The sequence below is a fragment of the Pygoscelis adeliae genome, unplaced genomic scaffold, assembly GCF_000699105.1.
Source record: "Pygoscelis adeliae isolate BGI_AS28 unplaced genomic scaffold, ASM69910v1 Scaffold207, whole genome shotgun sequence".
NCBI lineage: Eukaryota > Metazoa > Chordata > Aves > Sphenisciformes > Spheniscidae > Pygoscelis > Pygoscelis adeliae.
The window spans coordinates 2749408-2770431 of NW_008825160.1; the positions used below are offsets into that span (position 1 = coordinate 2749408).

Sequence of the window (21024 nt, forward strand, 5' to 3'; positions counted from 1 at the left end):
ATCGGTGTGTTATCAACATTGTTCTCACCCTAAATCCAAAGCACAGCACTGTACCAGCTACTAGGAAGGAAATTCTAGGAAACCCTATCCCTGCCGAAACCAGGACAGGATGTCAAACCCAAAATCTAGCTTTGGTTCCTGAATTTCTGTAGCTCTGAAATGAACCTCGTGAACTTTGGGAGAATCAAAATCCAGCTCCAGATTTTACGGCTCATTCCAGTCCTTTATAAAGCTGCCGCTCTGAGATACCCAAACAGACCAATTCAGAGGTAGGCAGTCAGTGATCTATGCCTTAGAGCTTCAAATAATACTCCTGCAGCCAGAAACCAGTCCAAGTGGCCATATGGGTTGCATATAGTTGTTGTTGTTCATTATTTCTCGAGCACCAGAGGTATTCAGAGCGCTTTGCAAGAGGATAAAAAGAGAAGGTCCCTGCTCCTCAGAGAGTTTACACTCTAAATTAGATCAAGATGGCATCTCGAGAGCGATAAGAGATCAAAGTGGGAGGAAAGATGTGTAACCACGAAAAGAAAAGCGGCTTGGGAGCAGGGTCCTGCTATTTATTCCCACAGGGAGAAAACCATTTGAGTTGATTTGCTTTGTCTGGTTCTTTTTGGTTATTTAGACGTTTTAATCTCCAGCAAGTTCTAACATATCTCCTAGCTCCTGTGGCCGAGCGCAGCCATCTCCATACAGCTACGTGGAGGCGATGCCCCATGCCTCTTGTGTCACCTTTCGGTGGGGCTGCAGGCATCTCGGCGACGTTCATGTTGCCCCACAAAGCCCTTGCGCACCAGCATCACCACAGCGGCAGCTTTCCTTTACTGGGCTCTGGCCCAGGTTGACAGACCGTGGGTTATCAGAAAGAGAGGTGGTTTTTTAATAGTGACATTTAAAAAAATACTAGTTTCCTCCCACTGTTTGGCTTCAGAATGTTACCATAAGTCGGAAGATGAAAAACTCTCTAAGACTCAATTTGGAGTTTTAGAAAGCAGGCATTCTTTGTTATGGCGCAGGGTGCTAGGTGGAATTCCACAAATCAAGCACACCCCATGCCGATTTCACCGTTACATTTATACACAAAAATTACAAGGTAGTACACTCCCAGTTACAATGATCGGTTAGTGATTTGCATATAATTATAATATCTGCTGTGTCATTCTCTTCTGTTACTACGCTTGCTCAGGGGAAGGGTCTTCACCCGGGCAAGGGTCTTCTTGACCTGTGGGTGTGTTTTTTAGTATTCTAATGAAGGCAGTTCACTTCAGGACACCTTAAAAGTAAGTTTTGTTGCCGAGTTGGCCAGCTAGAGATCTACCTTGCCAGGTTGTCAAATAACTCATCCTATATACAATAGAACCTAGGGGCTCTGGTTATGGTCTAGAGGGTCCAGAGAATAGGGACTTCAAGCAACACAGCCTCGGATAACAAGTAGCACAGCAACCCATACATAACGCTAACATAGAGGCTACCTTCTTGAAATCAAGATGTTCTTGTAGTTGATTATTTCACAACCAAACACAAAATATAGAAAGATTCAGTAAAACTTAAGATGATCTTCAACAAGAAGACAGAGGTCTCCTGGCATATGTCTTCCTTCAGAAATCTCACCGAAATTAGTCCTTGATGTTGCATCTAATGTGCACATTGTACTGCCGTACTCTATCTCCTTTAAAAAAAACACACATAATCACGTATCTAATTCTTTCCAACCTCAACCATGCTTTTTCCTTTAAATAACCAGATATTCTTCTTTCTTGTTGGTGTTAGAGGAGCGGTTTTGTCTCCCAGTGGCATCATGACCTCATGATGCTAAAAGCTGTAGGAACAGGAGATGCGGAGAGCTCAGAGTCAGCTTGAACGGCAGTGATGGATAAAAACACATTATCCAGGTTTTACACACTGGGAACTAAAGCATAGAAAGATAAAGCGGTGCATGAGACCCCCAGAAAAGTCTCCAGCAGAGAGACAAGTTAACCCTGAGTCTCTAAAGGCGTAGTCCAGCACGTAACCCATAACAAATTTCCTTTTCCATGTGTGTATTTGCAATTATTTTAGAGTTTCCTCTTCTGGAGATGACGGGAGGAAGAAATTAAAATTTAAAAAGCTGTGAACTGGTCCCTAATGTTACCTGTGGGGCACAGCAAGCATTTCATACTGCATCTCTCTTCCAAATAAGAGGTTTTCTTTCCCCAACAGAGTTGTAAAATTTCTCTGTGAGCCTTTCCCCTTTCTCCTGTAAAGCAAATTCGTGTAGTGCTGTGTAAAGCCTGAGCATGTTAGAGGTTTATTTCTCAGGTTCAGGTTGCACCAGACCTGAGGCAGAGCCTGTAACCTTAGACTGATTTTTCTCCTTGCGCTATTAAATCATTCAAATCTGTTAGCAGTCACTCTGCTCAAGCAGGGAGCGGGCAGGACGCGCTATTGTAGACCTTGATTGGTTACAGAGGTTTGTTTATGGGCAACGCCACAGGTTTTGTTTAATATTCCAGAGGTCTGGTAATTTACATCCATCGATTTACAAGGCACAATCTGTCAAGAGGCACCAGCGTAGCATTGAATTACAAAATGATTGAAATCTTTGGTGACAACGAGTGTGTTAAGTTTATTTTTCTCACGTTTGCTGGAATGAAATGTTCTTTGGAGTGAGATATCTTGGCTGTGCTTACAGCAAGCTAGAAGAAATCCCAAACAAAACCGTAACTGTCATCCGGCATCACGGGAAGATCACTTCAGACAAATGAAATTCATCTGTTTATATGTTTTAAGATGATAAGGGCCAATGGAGCAAGGTGTTGGCCACTGCTTACCCAACCGTTGGGTGTCTTGTTGGCCAGGAGGGCTCATGTTCAGCTTGGTGTAAATGGGTTATGAAGGAGGAGAAGGGGAAGAAGAAGTGGATGGCTGCTGATCTGCTGTTTCACTTTTCCAGCATTTCAGTTGGAGATATCTCCCTCTTGAAGCAGAGAGTGCAAGTGTGCTCTGGTGGGTTGAATGTCCATGCAATGCAGGGTCACACTTTGCCCAAAGAACTGGCCAACTCCTTTAGGCTCTGATTATTTTTTGCTGCTACAGCTCCTTCTGTGGGTTCATGTTGCCAAGGATGATGGAGTAAAACTATCTTGAATGACACTTAAAGAAATGGGATTTTCTTGTTGACTGTGAGATGGTCCTTTCTGGATGTCCAAAGAAGGAGAAAAGAAACTTGATGGCCTCTGAAAGGCTTCCTTTGATCTCGAAAAGCAAAAGCACATTTCAGTGTCCTCATCCAGCATGGGAGCAATTGGTATGCATCCCCCAAACCAGCACCTGACCCCCCTCCCCGCCACGAGGGCTCTGAACACGCAGAAGGACTTCAGTGCTCTGGCTTTAAATAAGGAGCAGATTGTCCCAGTCTCCCTTCTCCTCTTATCTCCACTGACAAATATAATTACAGCTTCACTTAAATTGCTGTAAATGAATTCTGGAGAGTAGAAAAATTGTGCGTGTATCTCTCCGCTGCAGAAATTAGCTGACTCTTGCGTTTCGGATGATGGGTCCATCCATCTTCACCGCTTGCAGGGAGGCATCGCTGGAGCGAGCTGGCATGATCAAACCAGAGGCTGCAGCCCCGCACTGCTAAAGAGAGATGATTCTTGCAGTGAGTCCATCTCCAGGAGTGAGGCTGATAGAAGCTTCTCAAAAAGTAGGGATTTTTGGCTAAAAATAGATGGGTTTTCCCCCATAATAAAGGTAAGGTTTCCTGCTTTCTGCTGTGACCAAATAAGCACCCCTAGACCTGATCCTGAGCCAAAAGTCCTGCCACCCTCCAGGGAAACAGATGTCACTTGGAGGTCTCACAGCCGAAAGGTGGGTGGCAGCTGGACAAACAGGTCTTCCAAAGCACCTTCCGAGAGTCATCTCTTAACACCGTTATCTGGAAATTAGAGGCTGTGTAAATAAGCCCTTCACCCCCTCCCTGACAATTTCATTTTCTTTGTGGCAGAGACCTCAGTGAGCAGGGAGAGGCTCGGAGAAGTGTCGGGGTGTGCTAGGGGAGGGGATGTCCTTGTTATTCCCATTCACCCTGGGTGGCTTGTCGCTCTCGTTTCCCTCTTTATTTCTCTTTTACACTCCAGGCCAGTTAATTATTTTCAGCAGTATTTGCCAGGCCATGAATTTCTCTACCATGTTCCTTGGTGGAAAAAAAAACCTTCATAAATACTGCTGTGATTGCAGGAGCTGCTGAAGGAGGCTACTTCCAGGAGCCGTGTTTTAACATGGCTTCATCCGTGCACGCTTTTCTCTGTTGTAATTCACAGTACATTTAGATGCACAATTAGGCACTTTGCTGTGTGCAATCTTTTCCGTTTGCTTTGTCGCGCTCCTTTAATTGTACAGTTCTGTCTTGTATGTTTACCTCTGTTTCAGTTTGTTTTGCACAAAACAGATTGGGGCTTTTTATCTCCTCATTTTGTTTTTTTTTCTTTTCAGACTAGATCTGAAGGTGTATTTAATTTTAGGAGCAAATCCAAAGCTCGGCGTAGGTTCCTCTTTCAAAGGAGGTCTTTGGCTGTACAAACAGCGGCAAGTGACATTTACTTAATCAGTCTCCATCAAAATGAAAGTTTATTGTTGACAGTTCCTTGGTGATGTACAAATCCTTTCTGTGCAGAGTTGCGCTGGTGTCTGGCTAAGTGATTTATCGTGTAACGAACGGTAGTGCAAGAAAAGAGAGAAGGAGGTGTTTCTTAAAGCCAGCAGGTAGCATACCTCCATTATTCAGGTTGATCACAGAACAACTATGAGCTGACAATGTGAAGCAACCATGAAAAGAAGCAGATATGGCAGAGCAAAAGAGTATTCCCGGGGGAGACAGGAAAGCTCTAGTCCCGTTGTGGCACCAGGTACAGCTCAAACACGGCATACAGCTCTGGTTACCCATGTTCAAGACAAATTAAATGAAACCAGAAGGGGTGCGGAGAGTTGCTTTTGTCAAGCATTGGAACAGGCTGCCCAGGGAAATGGTGGAGTCACCATCCCTGGAGGTATTTAAAAGACGTGTAGATGTGGCACCTATGGACATGGTTTAGTGGTGGAGTTGTCAGCGTTAGGTTGACGGTTGGACTCGATGATCTTAAGGATCTTTTCCAACCTAAGTGATTCTATGATTCTGTGAAGAGGGATGCCAGGGATAGAGAACTCCATAAGGCAAAGATTAATGTTGGCATATGAAGAACCAAATACAAAACATCAGTGAATAAGTTTAGGCTGGAAATTAGATCCCAAACTTTAGCTTCGCTGTTAAAGAAGTGCTGTTTTGAAGGAGCCAGCAAGGGTAGAAATCTGAACAACTTTAATATGGCACACAAGTTTATACTTAAGGCCATGGGACACAGGGCTTGTGGGGACTGGATCCAGGAGATCCCTTGCAGTCCCGTTATTTAAATCAAGTGGAAGTTGTCTAAGTGGGGCTGCCTGATTTCAAACATTGCTAATCACCCTGCGCAGGAAGTCACTTCTGAAGTGCTGCTTGAACGAGGACTTGAACTCAGATATTTGGGATACGCTTTCTCTAATTAGGGTGGAATATATGATAACAGTGTGTTACTCTTGTTAGTGAAGCTACTTCCTTAGCTCGAGTGGCAGCGATTTGTGTCGCAGGGGAGAAGGTTCAGGGTTCAGGCACTGTGACAAAATATAAGGGATGAAGGCTGTAGAGTTATAGCTGCGTTGACACCTCTCTAAGAGAGACAATGCTCTCGTGGTTGGGATAAACTCAAGGTGGTTTTTCAAAGAGGTCTCAGTGGGAGGGAAACAGTTGGTCCGTGACCAGCTCATACCTGTTGCCTGCTTTTTAATTGCTTTACTGCCTAAGAGCTGTGTTTTATTAACAAGAATAAAGAAAGCCTCCCAGATGCCTCTGAAGGGATGGGGGCAGGCAAAGACTCATCTGAGATTACATGGGAAAGTCTATGGTGACCAAAAAGGACCATCTTTCCTGTTGGTGCCGTGCTTTGGCTCCTGGGCAGCTCTTTTCTCACTCCGAGCAGAGCAAGATAAATGTTCCTCAATGCTGCAGGTACAGAAATACTCATCGCAGAGCAATATCTTCCCAAGCAAATGTATTCTGGTGGTTGATTAAACCCCTCCGGTTCACTTTGGAGTTTAATCAATTGCAGAAGCAGTTTGTTGCTTCATACGCTCCCAAATTATAGATGTTATTGCTCAGCCAAAAGTGGGAGAGAACACACATCTTTAGGATGGAAGCAGACAAGATGCTGTGGTTGCTAAAGCTGAGCGGTATTGATGAAGTATGTCACAAATTTATACTATCTTCTCTTGCTAGCCATGTCTCCTGGCCAGGACAGCCATGCCAGTATGGAACACCTTCCTGCATCCGAACAGATCCTGCAAACCCTGAGTGAGCTGGCCAGGTCTTTTCAAGAGATGGCTGACCGCTGCCTGCTGGTTCTGCATTTGGAAGTCAGGTAAAAGCCCTGAATTCAGGTATTGTGGGTGAGCTCGGGAGGCTATAGGTTAAGATTGTGTCCAGAGTACATATTATGGCACCTGAGACAGATATACTTGCCTGCTGTAGCATCAAAGGTCAGTCCAGACATGCCAGAGCCCATCACCACGGATGGCCAAATGTGGGATGGACGCAGGATACCAGAAGTGGAATTTCTTAGGGAGGTCTGTGTCTTATGTGTCAGAGACTAGGAAAAATGGGTTTTCAGGGGCTTTGTCCTTAGAAAATTGCACAATGATGTTTTAATAGTCTAACAGGTGTCTGGACATTTATTAGCCACTGTGCTTTGGAGCTTTTCGTACTAGTTTTTCAAATAGTAACAGAAACTGGGAAACCAGCTGGATTTTTTTAAAGGGATGGATAATTTTATGATGTCTCTGACTTCACATGCAAAGATCAAAGGCAGCAAGTCCCTTTCTTCAGGCTGCCAGCTGCCCACTCTTGGGCTGGAAAGACATTTTTCCCTTATGCATCGTATCGGCCAGGTGTATTTTCATTGCTTCCCTTTTCTCTGAAGCATCAGATAGAAGCGGATGTCAGAGACAGGCAGTGGGACTTGATGGACCATCAGTTTGTTCTGCCGTGACATATCCTGAGCCATATTGTGGCCTTGTGTACATTGGCAGAGCTCTGGTGAAGTCAGCATGTAGCTTTAAAAAAAAATACACGTTAGTTATTGTCAGCAGCCCTTCAACCTGCTATCCATCATCTGCTGGCCACTTGATTGCAGGCATCACAGATGAGCTGGGTTTTGAAGGATTCGAGGAAAAGATTGTTAAGGTATGGAAATGGAGCAGCTTTCCAGCTGCGATGTAATGCAAGGTGATGCCCAAGCTAACCCGGGTTCGTGGTATGGGCACCAGCCTAAATGGGTTTCTGGCCTCAGTCCTCTGTGGCTTTCCATCACGCTTGGGTTAAGCAGAAATAAGTGCAAATGTAATTCAGGAAAAATTTTCGCTGTCATTTTAGAGCAGACCATTGCCCACCTCCTCTAGTGCTTCTAACAGGAGCCCCAGTTTGATGCTGTAAATACACCAAAGCATGTTACTCTGTGCAACGGGTGGAAAGGATTGAGAAAAAGAGATGCTAACAACCAGGAAAATCCGCAGTGGGGTGGGAGCTTCCCCATACTCATCACTCTGCGTTTGCAACCTCCTGCAGTAACTGAGAAAAATCCCAGTCCCTCTGATAGCTGTTACTAGCGGGTTTCTCTGAGATTCCTACGCCAGCTCCCCGGATCCGTGCCATTGCCAAGGTGCATAGCACAATGTATATTCATTCACAGAAACCCTGTGCTTTAAACAGGCACTCAGAGCACATTCGTGAAGAGCCTGGGAATTTATCCGGTCTCTTGCTGTTACAGGTACAGTCTGAGAAAACACCAGCAAACAGCAAAGCAGATTTGAGACGACGCAGTTATCCCCTTGTGTTTCTCCTCCCTTAGGGCCCCCCATTCGTTCACAGCTCTGCCAGATGCAGGTTGGCACCAGCCCGGCGTTGGCTTCTCCTCCTCCAGTACTGTGTGGGCATGCCCTGAGGACAGTGGTCACTGAGATCCTGCTCCTTGGATTTGTATCTGCTTCCTTAATGGAAGGTTGTTCCAAGGAAGTCTGTTGGCGCATTCAGATCATTAACCATTTCTTTTGTTACAAATAACCATGGAGTTTTACATTACTTAATGTCTGTTACAGTATTTTCCTATAAAAAGCCCTATATAGAATTATATAGGAGCAGGCACTAAAGAGTACAAACAGATGTTTGTGCTCTTGGAATTGCCCTAAATTGAACTTGCTTGTGATGGCCACCTCCAGGGTGTTTTCCAGGAGGACAGGGGACATGAAAGCCAGGACATACCCGTCACAGCTTCTCCCACCCCAACACAGCTCCCCACTGTTTGGGCCAGTCTGGTGTGAACTTTCTGTCTTGGCGTGCTGATCCCGAGTTATGCTTCGAATGCAAGGGATACTTCACCCAGGCTGTGCTTTGGCCTTGTTTCCCTGACAGACGAAATTCAGAAGAACCCAACCAACTCCCTGTCCCCACTGAGTGATGTGGGTGAAACCCAAGAATTACAAAAGTAGAAGGAGTTTTGCTATCAACTTTGCTGGACATAGCACTTTCCTCTATAGGTTCGAGAGAAATGACTTAATTACAGTTTTTTGCAGAACCCTAATAGGTGATTTGAATGCGCAGAATTTATCCTTCGATGGAGGGATGATGGTTGGGCAAGTTGCCTACAGCCCTGCCAGGCACGTGAACAGAAAAGAAGAAAGTTGCAATAGTGTTAAATGCTTGGGAATAGGCACCACCTTGGTCTGCTAATTATCGTTTCATGTCCCCTGGCTCGCTCCTTCTGCCAGTTGTAACTGTTATTAGGTCTTTACGGTACGTAGAAGGAGTTCTTATTTGAGCATCAGTATGGAAGTGCTGCTGACCCAGCCTGTGTGAAGTTGGAGAACCTGGTGAAAAAGCACTTCGCCATTTTACTGGGATGATGTAGGTCAGATCTGTTAATGAAGGGTCCTTTGTAGTCACCTCTCAAGATGGGACAATGACATGTCAAGAGGAGGATGTGTTTAATGCAGACGTAACCACCCATGTCTTAAAATTATTGTTATTTTTTACTTGCTTGAACACTGGAAGGAAAATGAGAAGGCAACACCTTGCATACCCACCAATATTTTAACGTCGGGGTTGTTGCATTGTAACATCTCTCTCTTCTGTCTCACAGAGTTCATTGCTTCCACTACCTGATCCCACTGGCTAAACAAGGGAACTACGCCATCGTCGCCAACGTGGAGAGTATGGACTATGACCCTCTCGTTGTCCGGCTCAACAAGGACATCAGTGCTATCGAGGAAGCCATGAGCGCCAGCCTGCAGCAGCACAAGTTCCAGTACATCTTCGAAGGTCAGGCGTTTACCATAAGAGTTTGGTTCTTACGAAATGATTTTCATTCTCATCCCAAAGCTCAACGGTATTCCTTCGTGGGGTAAAGCAGACTGTGGTACTGTTGCCACCTACAGCAGACTGATAAGTGAGACCCATGCAAACACAGGGCACTCAAAAACCCTGTTGCCTCCATACCATTTCTGAGCATATGTGGCTGAATAGGAGAAACGGGCCCATGCAGAGCAGGAAAGCAGTAAGTTGATGTACGTGCAGGACAGTTCTTCCGCAGGAAGCCGTAGGGCATGTATATATATTACAAGCACAGCTCTGTTATGGCGCAGTTCCTACCCGAAGTGTAGCCATTCCATTTCTAAAATTAAATTTAGAGAACATTAGCTCTTCTGATGTCTCATCTGTCGTGATTACCTTGGAGAATATAAATCACGTCTTGGTTCATCTCCCCTGTATTTATTTGTGGCGCTGACGCACAGTTCTCTTGCCTGCACGCCAGGATACGTGTTCTTTTATGTAGTGGTTGTTCAAAGTCAGGAGAAGGTGGGGACTGGAGATGAACCCCTTGCCCAATATGATACGTCAGCAGGGACAAAGGCTTTGCAAGCCTGGCTAGCCTTATTTTGGCCATTGCTTACTGGTCCTAGAGAAGGCTTTCAGTGTCTCTGTACTTCCCCCCTGTACCCGTGTAGCTACTGATGGAGCATTTTTTAATCAGATGTTTTCTGAGCTGTGTGAATCCGTGGCAAAGTGAGTGATCACCAGCACATTGTAGAGCTCCTCTTACAGCTCCGGTCTACTGTGTCTGTTCGAGGAGACAGTGAAATGGCTCCAGACAGAGCCATGGGGACTGTTCGCATCTCGCTAAGCCATAAGGTTGAAATTCATACACGTGGTCTTCATGAAATGTAGGCACCTCTTAAGCCCAGTTTGGGGATTTACATATACCCTGGGCTGGTTGCCTGTACATGAACATATTTTCTTAATTCAGACTTTTAATCCATGTCTAGTCTTGTACAGACCTGTGTACTGAGTGAATTAGGCTGGGGTTTTTTTCTGTTTGGAATGCGACATGAATGGATGCATCATTTTGGGGGTGGCTGTGACTGTTAACAGTTGGCTATGTCCTTCAGCAGCAGAGGAAAGATGGAGACATCGTTCAGACACAAGATTCAGGACTGATCAGAGAGAGGTTGCACGTCAAGTGCATTGAAATGCAGATCATTTCTGCTCTTGTGGACTGTGAGTTTACCAGGGAAATTTTTCCACCCTTACTAACAGATTAAAATACTATCATTTCATAGGAGCAGTGGCTTGGATAAAGCAGACAGAGAGAGGGTCTGAAAGGGACATTATGCAAAGCCTGATTATAAATCTGGAAGTGCCCTGGAAATACCAATGGCTTTGATAAAGCAACTTTGAGGTTTTGTAGTGTTTGGTGGCGTTTTTGCATTTTTACTAAAGAAGGAAACCTTGAGGAAAGTCCTCCTGAAATGCACAGGGAAGATATTGAGGGCTGTTTCCACGTACAGTCCAGTGTATCTCCTGTTCCAGTTCACATGTACCATTTAACAGTGCTGATTCATGGGTTTGATGATGAGTTATTGTCACTAAATGTCTTCCTCTGTGATTTTATTGTGATTTTATTTAACTCTTGCAGGTTTGGGCCACCTTATTTCCTGCATTCTTATCAACGGCGCCCACTACTTCAAGCGCATCAGTGAATCTGGCATCAAGAAAATGTGTAGGAACATCTTCATCCTCCAGCAAAACCTGACGAACATCACCATGTCCCGTGAGGCTGACCTGGACTTTGCAAGGTGAGCAGAGAGCCCCATGTCGTGTTTGTTACTATTTTGATGTCCACATGTACAGAGGTAGCTCCTTCCAAAAGTTTCACCACTCGTGCGTGCAACTGGATGGATATCAAGTTAAACCCATCGAAGTGTTAATCATAATATTCACTTTCCCCCTTGTTGAGGACCGTTCAGAGCGACATGGATTACTTGAGCTCAGCATGAGCTCAAAGTGGAGGTCTCACCAAAGCGTCTGTGCTTGGGGCTTCCTGTTGGTGTGGTTCTCCTAAGACCAAAACCCAGGCAAGGAAAAGCTTCTAGATATAGGTCTTGTGTGGAACTTAAACTGGATGAATCCGGGGCCTGGATATATATACAAACCAAAATACTTTGGTTTGTTGAAGGCTTAAGCTTTTATCAACTCCCAGGAACAGTGCGTGTGAACCTCAGGGATGCCACATGCTGTCTCCCTTCAAGTTCTGTTGCTCTTAAAATAGTAGTAATAGCAAAATCAAAACAAAACTGGACATGATAGATCCCCTGCAAGTTTCTCACCAGTCTTGCTTCTTTATTCACTGAAGGGGGGTTATCTGAGGAATAAGCGAACACTAAACGGTGTGTGCTTTGCGCGTGGACCTAGGATGCTGACTACCAGTAGCTGTATTGGCTGATTCTTTATGGCAGCAGCTGGTTCAGCAACAGGCAGCTGAGCCCAAGAAACAGCCAAAGGAAGAGTCTGGAACTTGCAAATTAAGGCATGTAGATCAAAGGACAGAGTTTTGCGTGGCACTCAGATATGACCCACCACAAACACTGGAAATAGTTGGTGTCATCATTTGGCCATCACTCTTGGAGATTGAATTACGAGAGGAGCATGACTCCCTCAGATGAGGGAGAGTAGGTATGACTGAGTGCCTCATTTACTTGGGCTCTCATATGGGGAATGATCTCATTATTGAATTAATTTCTTCATAATAACATTGACATGGAGAAGTTATGAATGCTGAGGCCTGGAGGAGGGGGAGAGAGAAAGATCCATTACTAACTCTCCAAGGAATAGAGTTCCCAAATTCAATCTTTCCTTCTTTAAATGATTTTTTTTCCCTGATCTGTTGAAATGTTAAATAAATTAGCCCAGTTTTTTGGCAGGCAGAACAGAGCTTGAGCATGTGCTGACAGCAACTGGCACCCAAATAACGAAATGCTGACCAAGCGCTGCTGGAGGCTGGCACAGTATGGCTGGCCAGTTTTCTGGAGAGGTCTTTGCGGTAAGGCTTGAATAGCCGTGGAGCTCTGACCGTAGCGCTGCATAATTTGACGTGCAGTTTGAAGGGAAGGGCAAGGAGGGAACGTGTTCACCCCTCCCGATCTTGCTTGATGGGTGATATGCCAGACCAGCAGTTTTCACGACATCAAACACGTACCCGCCGTCTTCATATACGAGTTAGGTGACAAATAGATTTCCTCATGCGCCATTGGAGCTGCTGGGTACCATCATCGACAGCTGTGGAGCTCGGAAGAGATACCTGAGCTTTCTGCACAGCAGCATCAGCTGCTTTGTGGTACCTGTGATGCAGATTTCTTCCCATAATATAAATTCAACAACATTTCTTTTTAGCTTTCACGACTGCATCGCTTCCCTCTTTCTTTTGGGGCAGTTTTCTGTGATCTAGAGAGTATGTTTTATTCTTTTGTTCTTCAGATGACTCCTGAATGCTTATTATCCAGATTCTCCTTTTACATAAACAAGGCGTCTCGTGCATCCAAACCCTGCCCTGCTCACCTGAATTTACAATTACCCGAGCAAGTTCTCACGTTACCCCAGGGACTCCAGTTACCGAGGTCTATTCAAACCATAAAATAAACATAACAGTTCACCCCCAGAAAGCATAAAGTAACATCAATGTGGGATAAAAGTGATTTGTACTTCTGTGATATAGCTCATATAGGAATGTGTAAATGCTTTGCGCAGTAGCTGACTATCAGTTTTGCCTTTTTAAAGATGAGAAACGGAGAGCAAGTGGTTATTTCATGTACGGGAGCAGTGGCAGAGCTGATGGAGAAATACTCACTCACCTGCTCTTCCTTCCCCCCCTGCACCTCCTGGTAACTGGGGTAAATTCCCTCCCTGCTTCACTTTTCCAGGGAACTGGGTGATCGTTACTGAATGGGAGAGAAGATTTCTGAAGCGGGTCTAACCCAGCTTGGGACTCACTGCCCCATCTCTGGTCTTTGCATTCGCCCTTGTGCAAAATAATTCAACGTTTACTCCAATTTCTTTAAGGAACTTGATTAGAAGTCATGGGCTCCTTTGATCAGGGAAAGACATAAGAGGGTTTTTAGTGTGTTTTTCACACACACAGAAAAACAGATTTTCTCAGGCAGTTATGGAGCTCTTTGCCCTCCAGGTTGGATCTAAGCCTCATCTGAAGCCAACTGGCTTACCCTTCCCCTGGACAGTCAGTTCGCTGCCCCTGTTGCTCCCTTGCCCTCTTGATATTTCTTTGTCCTTGAGAGTGTGACGCTCAGGGTTGAAGAAGCAATTAGCCACAATTAACGACCAATATATCACTGTTCATACGATCACTCTTCATACGTTAAGTTTTAATTCTGGAACAGGTCCTGTGTGGTCCCTTTCTGAAAGTGAATGCATTTAAAGTCTGGTGTGCTCGAGTTTATAGGAAAGACTGGACCATTTGAGAAAGGGCCAAAAGACTTTCAAGATTTCCCTGGGTGTCATGCTTTTGATTTTGGTTTTGGTTTTATTTTTCACCTTTTATATATTCTTCAAGGCTTTCTATGGGCCCCAAAGAGCAATGGGCGTCCCCGTTCTTCTCTTAGTCAGTGCCTTAGGCAGTAGAAACCCCAACCAGGGAAGCCGGAGGGGGAAGATGTTTCTCCTCTGAAGCTGGAATCACGTAGAGGATTCACAGCAAAATCTTAACCCATGTAACACTCGCTGGTTTTGGTGAGACTCTTGCTGTTTAAACCACATTTTTCAGAAGATCTGTAACCTGCAGGTGACAACAGCAGGATTTGCTGCTTTGGGAGTAGTACCATGGCAGGGGGAAAATTTGTTTCAAACGAGTTTTGCTTTGAGATTCTCAGTTCAAGGTAGAGCAGGGTAGGGAAACTCTCTGCAGAGCATCACGAAGCGGAGCCAGAGCACGTTTCCATTGAAAAAAATAAATTGCCAAGTTCTGCGAGCTCTAGCAAGGAGTTTCTCCACTGACAGGAGAATGGGTGAAATAGGCTGGTTCTGGCTGCTGAGGTGTCGCAGAAGGATTTGGAGCATTTGCTAAATTTCCTGCAAATATTAATAGGTTTCTCCCTTATACGTGTGTTCAGTGTCTAGGCCAGCAGAAATGCAGTCAGTCATTAGGGCATCCACTACTATATTAAAGGAAAAGCAGTATTTCCTTCCCGTGTATAATACCTAGGCATATACTGCAAAGTCTGGAACTGAGCCTGACTTCCAAATATCTCCAAATTTTGGAAGTTTCAGACCCAGAATTAGATTTGTGGCATTAAAGGGATAAAATTCAGCTTCAGGTTTGGAGTCCAGTTCAGATCTTTTCCCTTGTGCCTTCTTTCCTACTCCCCCTCTATCCCCACCAAAAATTACACTTGCCTGTTTATGCAGAGATTTCATCAGAGGTCATAAGAAAAGGCTAGGTTTCTGCTTCAGACTTATCCTTAAATAAAATATCATTCAACTCTTAGATGTTCATTTTTCATTTTTAAAAAACTTTTTCAGACACACAGCAGTGATAAAATTGCCCTATTCTTGAAAGTTAATTGAGGTGGTTGCAAGGGGAAGGGAGAGACCAGTGATGAAATGTGAACATTTCATACAACACAGTGTCATTCTGACCTCTGAGATAAAGGTTTTTGAGTGGTGCTACTCATCGTTACTGGGTCTGAAAGTGTCCTTCATCCCTTAAATGGTTTGCAGCATAGAAAACCAGAGGTCTCTGTACACCTAAGAGTTAGATCAGAGGTTTCCCTGCTGCTGCCATTCAAGTTAGCAGTTGCTACACCCATCCATCCCGCGGGGACCAGGAATCTCTTTTCCTGCTGCTAAAGAGGGTACCAGGGCCCTTGGCTTTAGCAGATGTGGCACCTACATTGTCACTGCCAGCGGATCCCAGGCACTCCGGAGAAGTCCCCAGTGAGAAGGCATGGGGAGAAGCCATCAGCGTGCCAGACAGTTGTTCACAGGTTGGCCATGAATAAGCCCTTGAAATGTAGTTCAGACACCTGTGATCAAATCTATCGGTGTACAAGGGCTGCTTGAATTTTTATCGTTCACAGAAGAGAATGACCTTTGCTTCCGCTCCCCGGCAAAATACCGCTGCAGCTGCTGCTCTGACCTTGTTCCTCTGCATCTGGGCTCTGCCGGTGACACCCGTGATGCTACGATGTACATGTACTTGCTTGTATTCTTACATTCTCGGGGCAAACACCTTCCCTCCGCCCATACAGCCCCCTGCGGAGAGTCAGGAGAGGACGGCACCAGTCCTCGTACTGGTTCCAAAGTAAGTGAGAACTGCCAAGGCATTTGTAGGAAGCAGTTACAATTAACACCAGTGGCCCTAAGTGGGTCCTGGAAACACACCCTTTACCCAAACCCCATCTTCATTTAGGTGGGGAAGGTAAGAGAGCATAGATGAAGGAGAATGCAGCTGGAGCTTGAGTTTTCTTTCAAACCAGTGTCAAACTGCCACATCATTGGTTGGGTTGGATACCAAGGTGAAGGTGCCAAGATGTCTGCACGAGGCCACACGGTGTGATGGGAAGAGACTAGCGTGGGTTTGGGAAGCAGCAGATCTGCCTCTGCTCTGACACCTAATAAGCACTCTATTTTTGCTTGTAAGTTTGAGCAAATCACAGCAGCAGAGTGGATATAGACCCTCCGGGTTTAGGAGTAGCTCAGTCGGTGACAGGAGGCAGAGATGCCCTTGTGCCACAATTTTCCAGTGCAAACAGGCCTATTGCTTTCAGCACAAACATCCGCAGAGGTGACAGGGTTGTCCCGTCTGGCTCCAATTATTGCATGGGGACAACTGGAAAACACCACCGGGAACGATCTCTGAACTGCAGCAGCAGGATTTCAGAGGGTGCTTTATTTCAGAGCACAGTTCTGATTCGGACGCTCAGCATTCAAGGCTCGTCTCCAGCTACGACTGGCAGGCAGGGGATTTTTTTGTTTGATTATACAGGGGCAGGAGAGATTTGTGCCTCTTGCCTAATGCGCAAGGCTGTCCCAGACAGGAGGAATAAGCAATAACTTGCTGCCATCTGCTGGGTGCTGCAGAGGGAAGGGGAAGCCAGTGTGCATTAGAGATTCCTCAGACATCCCCGTGCTCTGAAAGAAGTCCTTTTCATTGCCAAATGTTATTTCTCTTTCTGATTTCATTCTTGATAGATAGAGAAACAGCAGGCTGTGTTTGCTGCCTGGGTGCCCAAGTTGCCTGAGGATGTAGCTGGTCGAGGGAAGCCTCCTTCAAGAGCCATTCTTGATGCTTGACTTGTGTGTGTTGAACCCCAGGTCCAACAGATCCTGACCTGAGTCCCCTTTGTTCAGTGGCAGACTGCTATTCTGCTCTCAGGTGCCTCTGCAGTGCTCCTGTAATGCTCCTCTGCTGCCTGTCTTCACTTGTGGTTTAGAACTGGATGAGAAGGGTATCTCAGATGTTCTACCTTGGGGCTGCTCTCAAGCCAAGAGAAAATTTGGGGTGTTTAAGATCATTCAGTTTGAGTAAAACCCACGTTAGTTGGGTAGACAACTTGGGTACTAGGCACTGTAACTTGTGTATCCTCTACAGCACTGAGGATATTCAAAAGCAAATGGAGCAGACCCCTAGAAAGGATACTGCAGGCAGTATCTTTCCAGTGCAGGTAGAACTGAGCTTGAGCCGGGGTTGAGCATGCTGCAGACCTGTTCCTTCTTCCCTCCCTGTTGCTGGAGCAATTAGACACGCAATAGTGCTGCTACTTCGAAGTTTCCTTGCCTGAAAGCCACGTCTTTCTGCCCCTGTGTTAGGAGCAGCCTGCCCGTGGGGGCTGATGTTCCCAGAAAGCTGCTGGGGAGATGCCGTGATGCATTCAGTATCATGGGGCTCAGCCGCAGAGAAAAGGGGGCAAACTGCAACGAGTCATGCCCACGGCTCATTTTCCATGGAATAATAACCACTGAGTACAGGATAATATGTGGACGGGCATGGGCACAAGAGAAAGAGTAAAGTAGCTGAGATCTAGCTGTGGTCCAGGAGCTGCTGGTGACTCCTGGGTCCCTGTTGACCTCACCCATTACCTCTCCCGCAGGTCAGGTGTGAGGATTTTTGGTTCCCAGGTGCAAGGGAGCCACTTCCATCATGAGACAACTATGACAGGTGAAATTTCAACACATGAAATGTTTTTTCTCTGCATGGCAGGAACGGCAGATGACTGTCTCATATATATCCTATAATGTCTTGTCAGGGCTAGACAACCCAACAGACTGAACCCCTTCCTTTTGCAGTCAGCTACCAATGGGGTTTTTTGATATCCTGATGTAGACAAGCTGGTCACTGAGCCATCCCCTCTCGTCTCTGTGTTGGAGGGAGAAACTCTTTCTTGTTCATAAAAACTGCAAATGTGTTAGTCTGGAGGAATTCCTCCTCCCCCCCCCATTTTATAACCCGAGGTTCTCAGTGCTGTGGAAGGTAAAAATCTCCAATGCTTTGCAGTATGGATCCTAGGAAGACCCTTCCCTGTAGAGGAGCCAGAAGCAGAACAGGCTCTGGAAGAAAAGCTTCTCTTTGCTGACAGCGTGGGAAAGGCGTGTTATCTCCATCATGATGCTGGCCTCATGTTGTGTATCTGTGGAGCATGCCCTCATTTTGTTTTTGCTGCTTTTAATTAACAAAGCTGCTTTAGTTTTCAATTAAGGACTTGGTTACAACAAAATCCGTATTTTCTTTTCCTTTCTTTTCTCTCTTGTTTTCTCCCCCCCTGTAGTTTCCACTGAGCTTTGATCTCAGTGCAGGTTTAATTAGCTGTAATTAGTAGTTTCACTGCATTAACCAAAAATCCCAACCACAGAGGATTAAAAAACACCCCTCAGCTTGATGTCACCCCCACTTCCTTCCCCCATGTGCTTTGGGGGATCAGAGACTGTGTCCCCGTACGGTCCTTCAGCAGACGGGTGCTGCTGGGTGATGCCCCGTGCATCCCAAACAGCCGCCCTGTTAGGCTCTCATTAAAACCACGCTGGAACAAATCACCCATCCGTGTAGTTTAATTTCCAGTTAAATCTGCAGCTGCTATGAGTTTTAGTAGGACACCAATTTGTGCCTTCACAACATTTCATAGAGCGCTTCTTGGGGTTTCGACTGCTCTCCAAATTACAGTACATATACAGCAAGGTGCCTGCTGGAGAATTCCCAAACCTGCAGCTTATGCAGTGCTCCATGAGCTTCTGGAAGCCATGTCATGGCCATGTCCTTTGCTGGAGCTGCCCAGCTCCTCAGCACAGAAACGAGAGGGGTTTTTGGAAGACGTGACTCTGATCTGGGGAAATCCAAATCCCTGGTCTGCTCTCCTCCATGGAGGTGCACAGGGAAATATCACATAGTTGGCTGCACAGTTCATCTAGTTGGTCACAACAGAGAAGGAAGAAACCAAAGAGCTCGTTGAGCTGGTTAAGTAAGAGCAGTGCTGAGAATCAGGTCTCCTATCAAGATATCCACCCGACACTTGGTAGAGATCAGCACACCGCACACCGAGCCCCACCAACCACTCCTGTGTTGGAAAAGGTCTCGGTTCCTCTCACCAGCTCAGAAGCTTTATGGATATTTATGGAGACAACACTGGAAAATGCAGCATTCCCAGATAGCTGACCTTGATGCCCAAGACTGGAGCATCTCAGATGGGCCCCAGTTCACCGTGGGTGAAGCGTTTCTACTTACCACGTCTGTGCCAAATTTGGCTGTTTTCAATCTCATGCATGTACCCAATCTCCTTGCAGTGCCAGGAACCAAAAGACTCTCCTTGTCCCTTCCTCAGTTCTCCAGGACAAGAGGTCGGTGAATCAGATCTAAGCTTTACATCCGTGAGTGTTTTAGAGAGGAATTTGGCCAGTCTGAATCACTGGCGCATGGTGCCGAGATGTACAGGAAAGGCAACACCCCTGTCCTGAAGCCTGAAAATCGTTCTCAGGTCATCTCGGCAGAGCAAGGGGGACCCATGCTCTGAATCCCATGTTCCCCCAGGACTCAGAAGCCATCTCTTGCTGCCCCAGGTTTGTCATTTTGGGAAGGGAACGCTTCCCAAGGCCAGGAATTGCACTCTTCTTGCTGAGCCGTGACCATCCCCTTCAGGTATTTCTTCTTTGCCACAAAAACAGACTTCTTTGTGGAGCCTGATGTGTCCTGGCACATTTGGAGATGGGGTCTTTATGCTATCTCCAGCTGATATCTCTTTCCTGAAGTCTGAAGGCTTAAAATTCCTTTTAATTCACTGTCAGTCACTGCAGGTGGTAAATTTATTCCCAGGATAATGTGTATTAGGGCTGTGCTCTGGCCAGTCTTCTGTCACCTGGGTCCTTTCAGCCCTATCCCCTTCTGCAGGGTCAATACACCCGAAGTCGATCAGTTAAATCAGCTGCTGGAAGGACGTTGTTTCTCCCATCTTTGAGCATCCTGATGGACCTCGGATGTGAGTAGATCCAAACACCCCTGGTTTGTGCGGGGCTGAAATACTCCCTAGAACAGCACTTGGTGCTTCATCTGCCTCATCTGGAAAACTACCCCCAAAACATACTGTATTTTATTTGCTATGCCAAATGTGTAGTCGGTACACAGCGAAAGATCAGCAGCTCTTTACAGCGCACCATCATATTAGGAGGAAAGCAGCATCCAGCTCTGAAGGCTCGGTGAGATTGCGCTTGCATATACCCCGCGATGCCCGACACCTCAGCAAATGCCACCTTCCTCTTCTCGTTCCCTGCACAGCGGGCCCTGATGCGACGCAGTAAATTGGAGCGGGGAAACAATCCAGCCTGGGGGGGAGGGCCACGTTTTGGGTTTTGCATCAGCTTTTTCTCTTTTTTGGCAGGATCAGCTCCCGGGTCTGGTTCGCAGCGGGCCTTGCAAACAGCTGTGCTGGCACAGCTGAAGGAGAGGGAACAAACAAGGAAATGAGCTGTAAGGGTCTGAAATGACAATGTTCCTGAAAATGGAACTTTATCTTAAATTAGGATAAGACATCAGGGGTGAAGAAGGGAATTGCTTAAGGTAGGAGCAGAGGGGAGGCAGGAGGAGTGAACATGTCCTTGTGCAGAAGACGCTGCTCTTCATGCACCATCTTTGGGCCATTTGGCCTCACTCCAGCCCAAGGTTGGACAACTTTTGTTCTCAGGTTTGCTGTGCAGCAGATTTCTTATTCATTGCGTGTGTCTGGGAAGTGCCTTGCCTGCTGCTGATTCTCCACATTAGGAGAAAACTCCAAAATGCCCTAGTGGTGATATACCAGATGTTCAGAAGCAAAGAGCCTGACTCTTGGGGGATGACATTTCTCGTGTTTGTCCTTAAGTAATTTTCACGTAATGAGAGCACTTGAGCACATGAAGATGGAAAGAAAATGGCTGAACCACCGGGTAATGACAGCACGTCACTCCCCTTCCTTTGGTGGCTGCATGGATTATAAATTCCTCAAGGAGGGGGTTTTGCTGGCTTTGTAATTAAAACACACACCAGGCATTTCGCAGACACGTGGGCCGTGGCAGCCCGAAGAACACGCACTCAAGTCCAACAAAGTATTTAAGCCTGA

At 46.0% G+C, this 21024-nt stretch overlaps 1 protein-coding gene across 1 annotated transcript in view; it reads left to right on the plus strand.

Moving 5' to 3' along the window:
• Positions 1-21024, plus strand: part of EXOC4 (exocyst complex component 4) — a 473947-nt gene that overhangs the window by 429949 nt on the left and 22974 nt on the right. The window contains exons 17-19 of the mRNA XM_009328697.1: positions 6329-6470; positions 9243-9421; positions 11076-11235. Of these exons, the coding sequence (XP_009326972.1) occupies positions 6329-6470; positions 9243-9421; positions 11076-11235 (481 nt within the window). The remainder of the gene's footprint in view (positions 1-6328; positions 6471-9242; positions 9422-11075; positions 11236-21024) is intronic.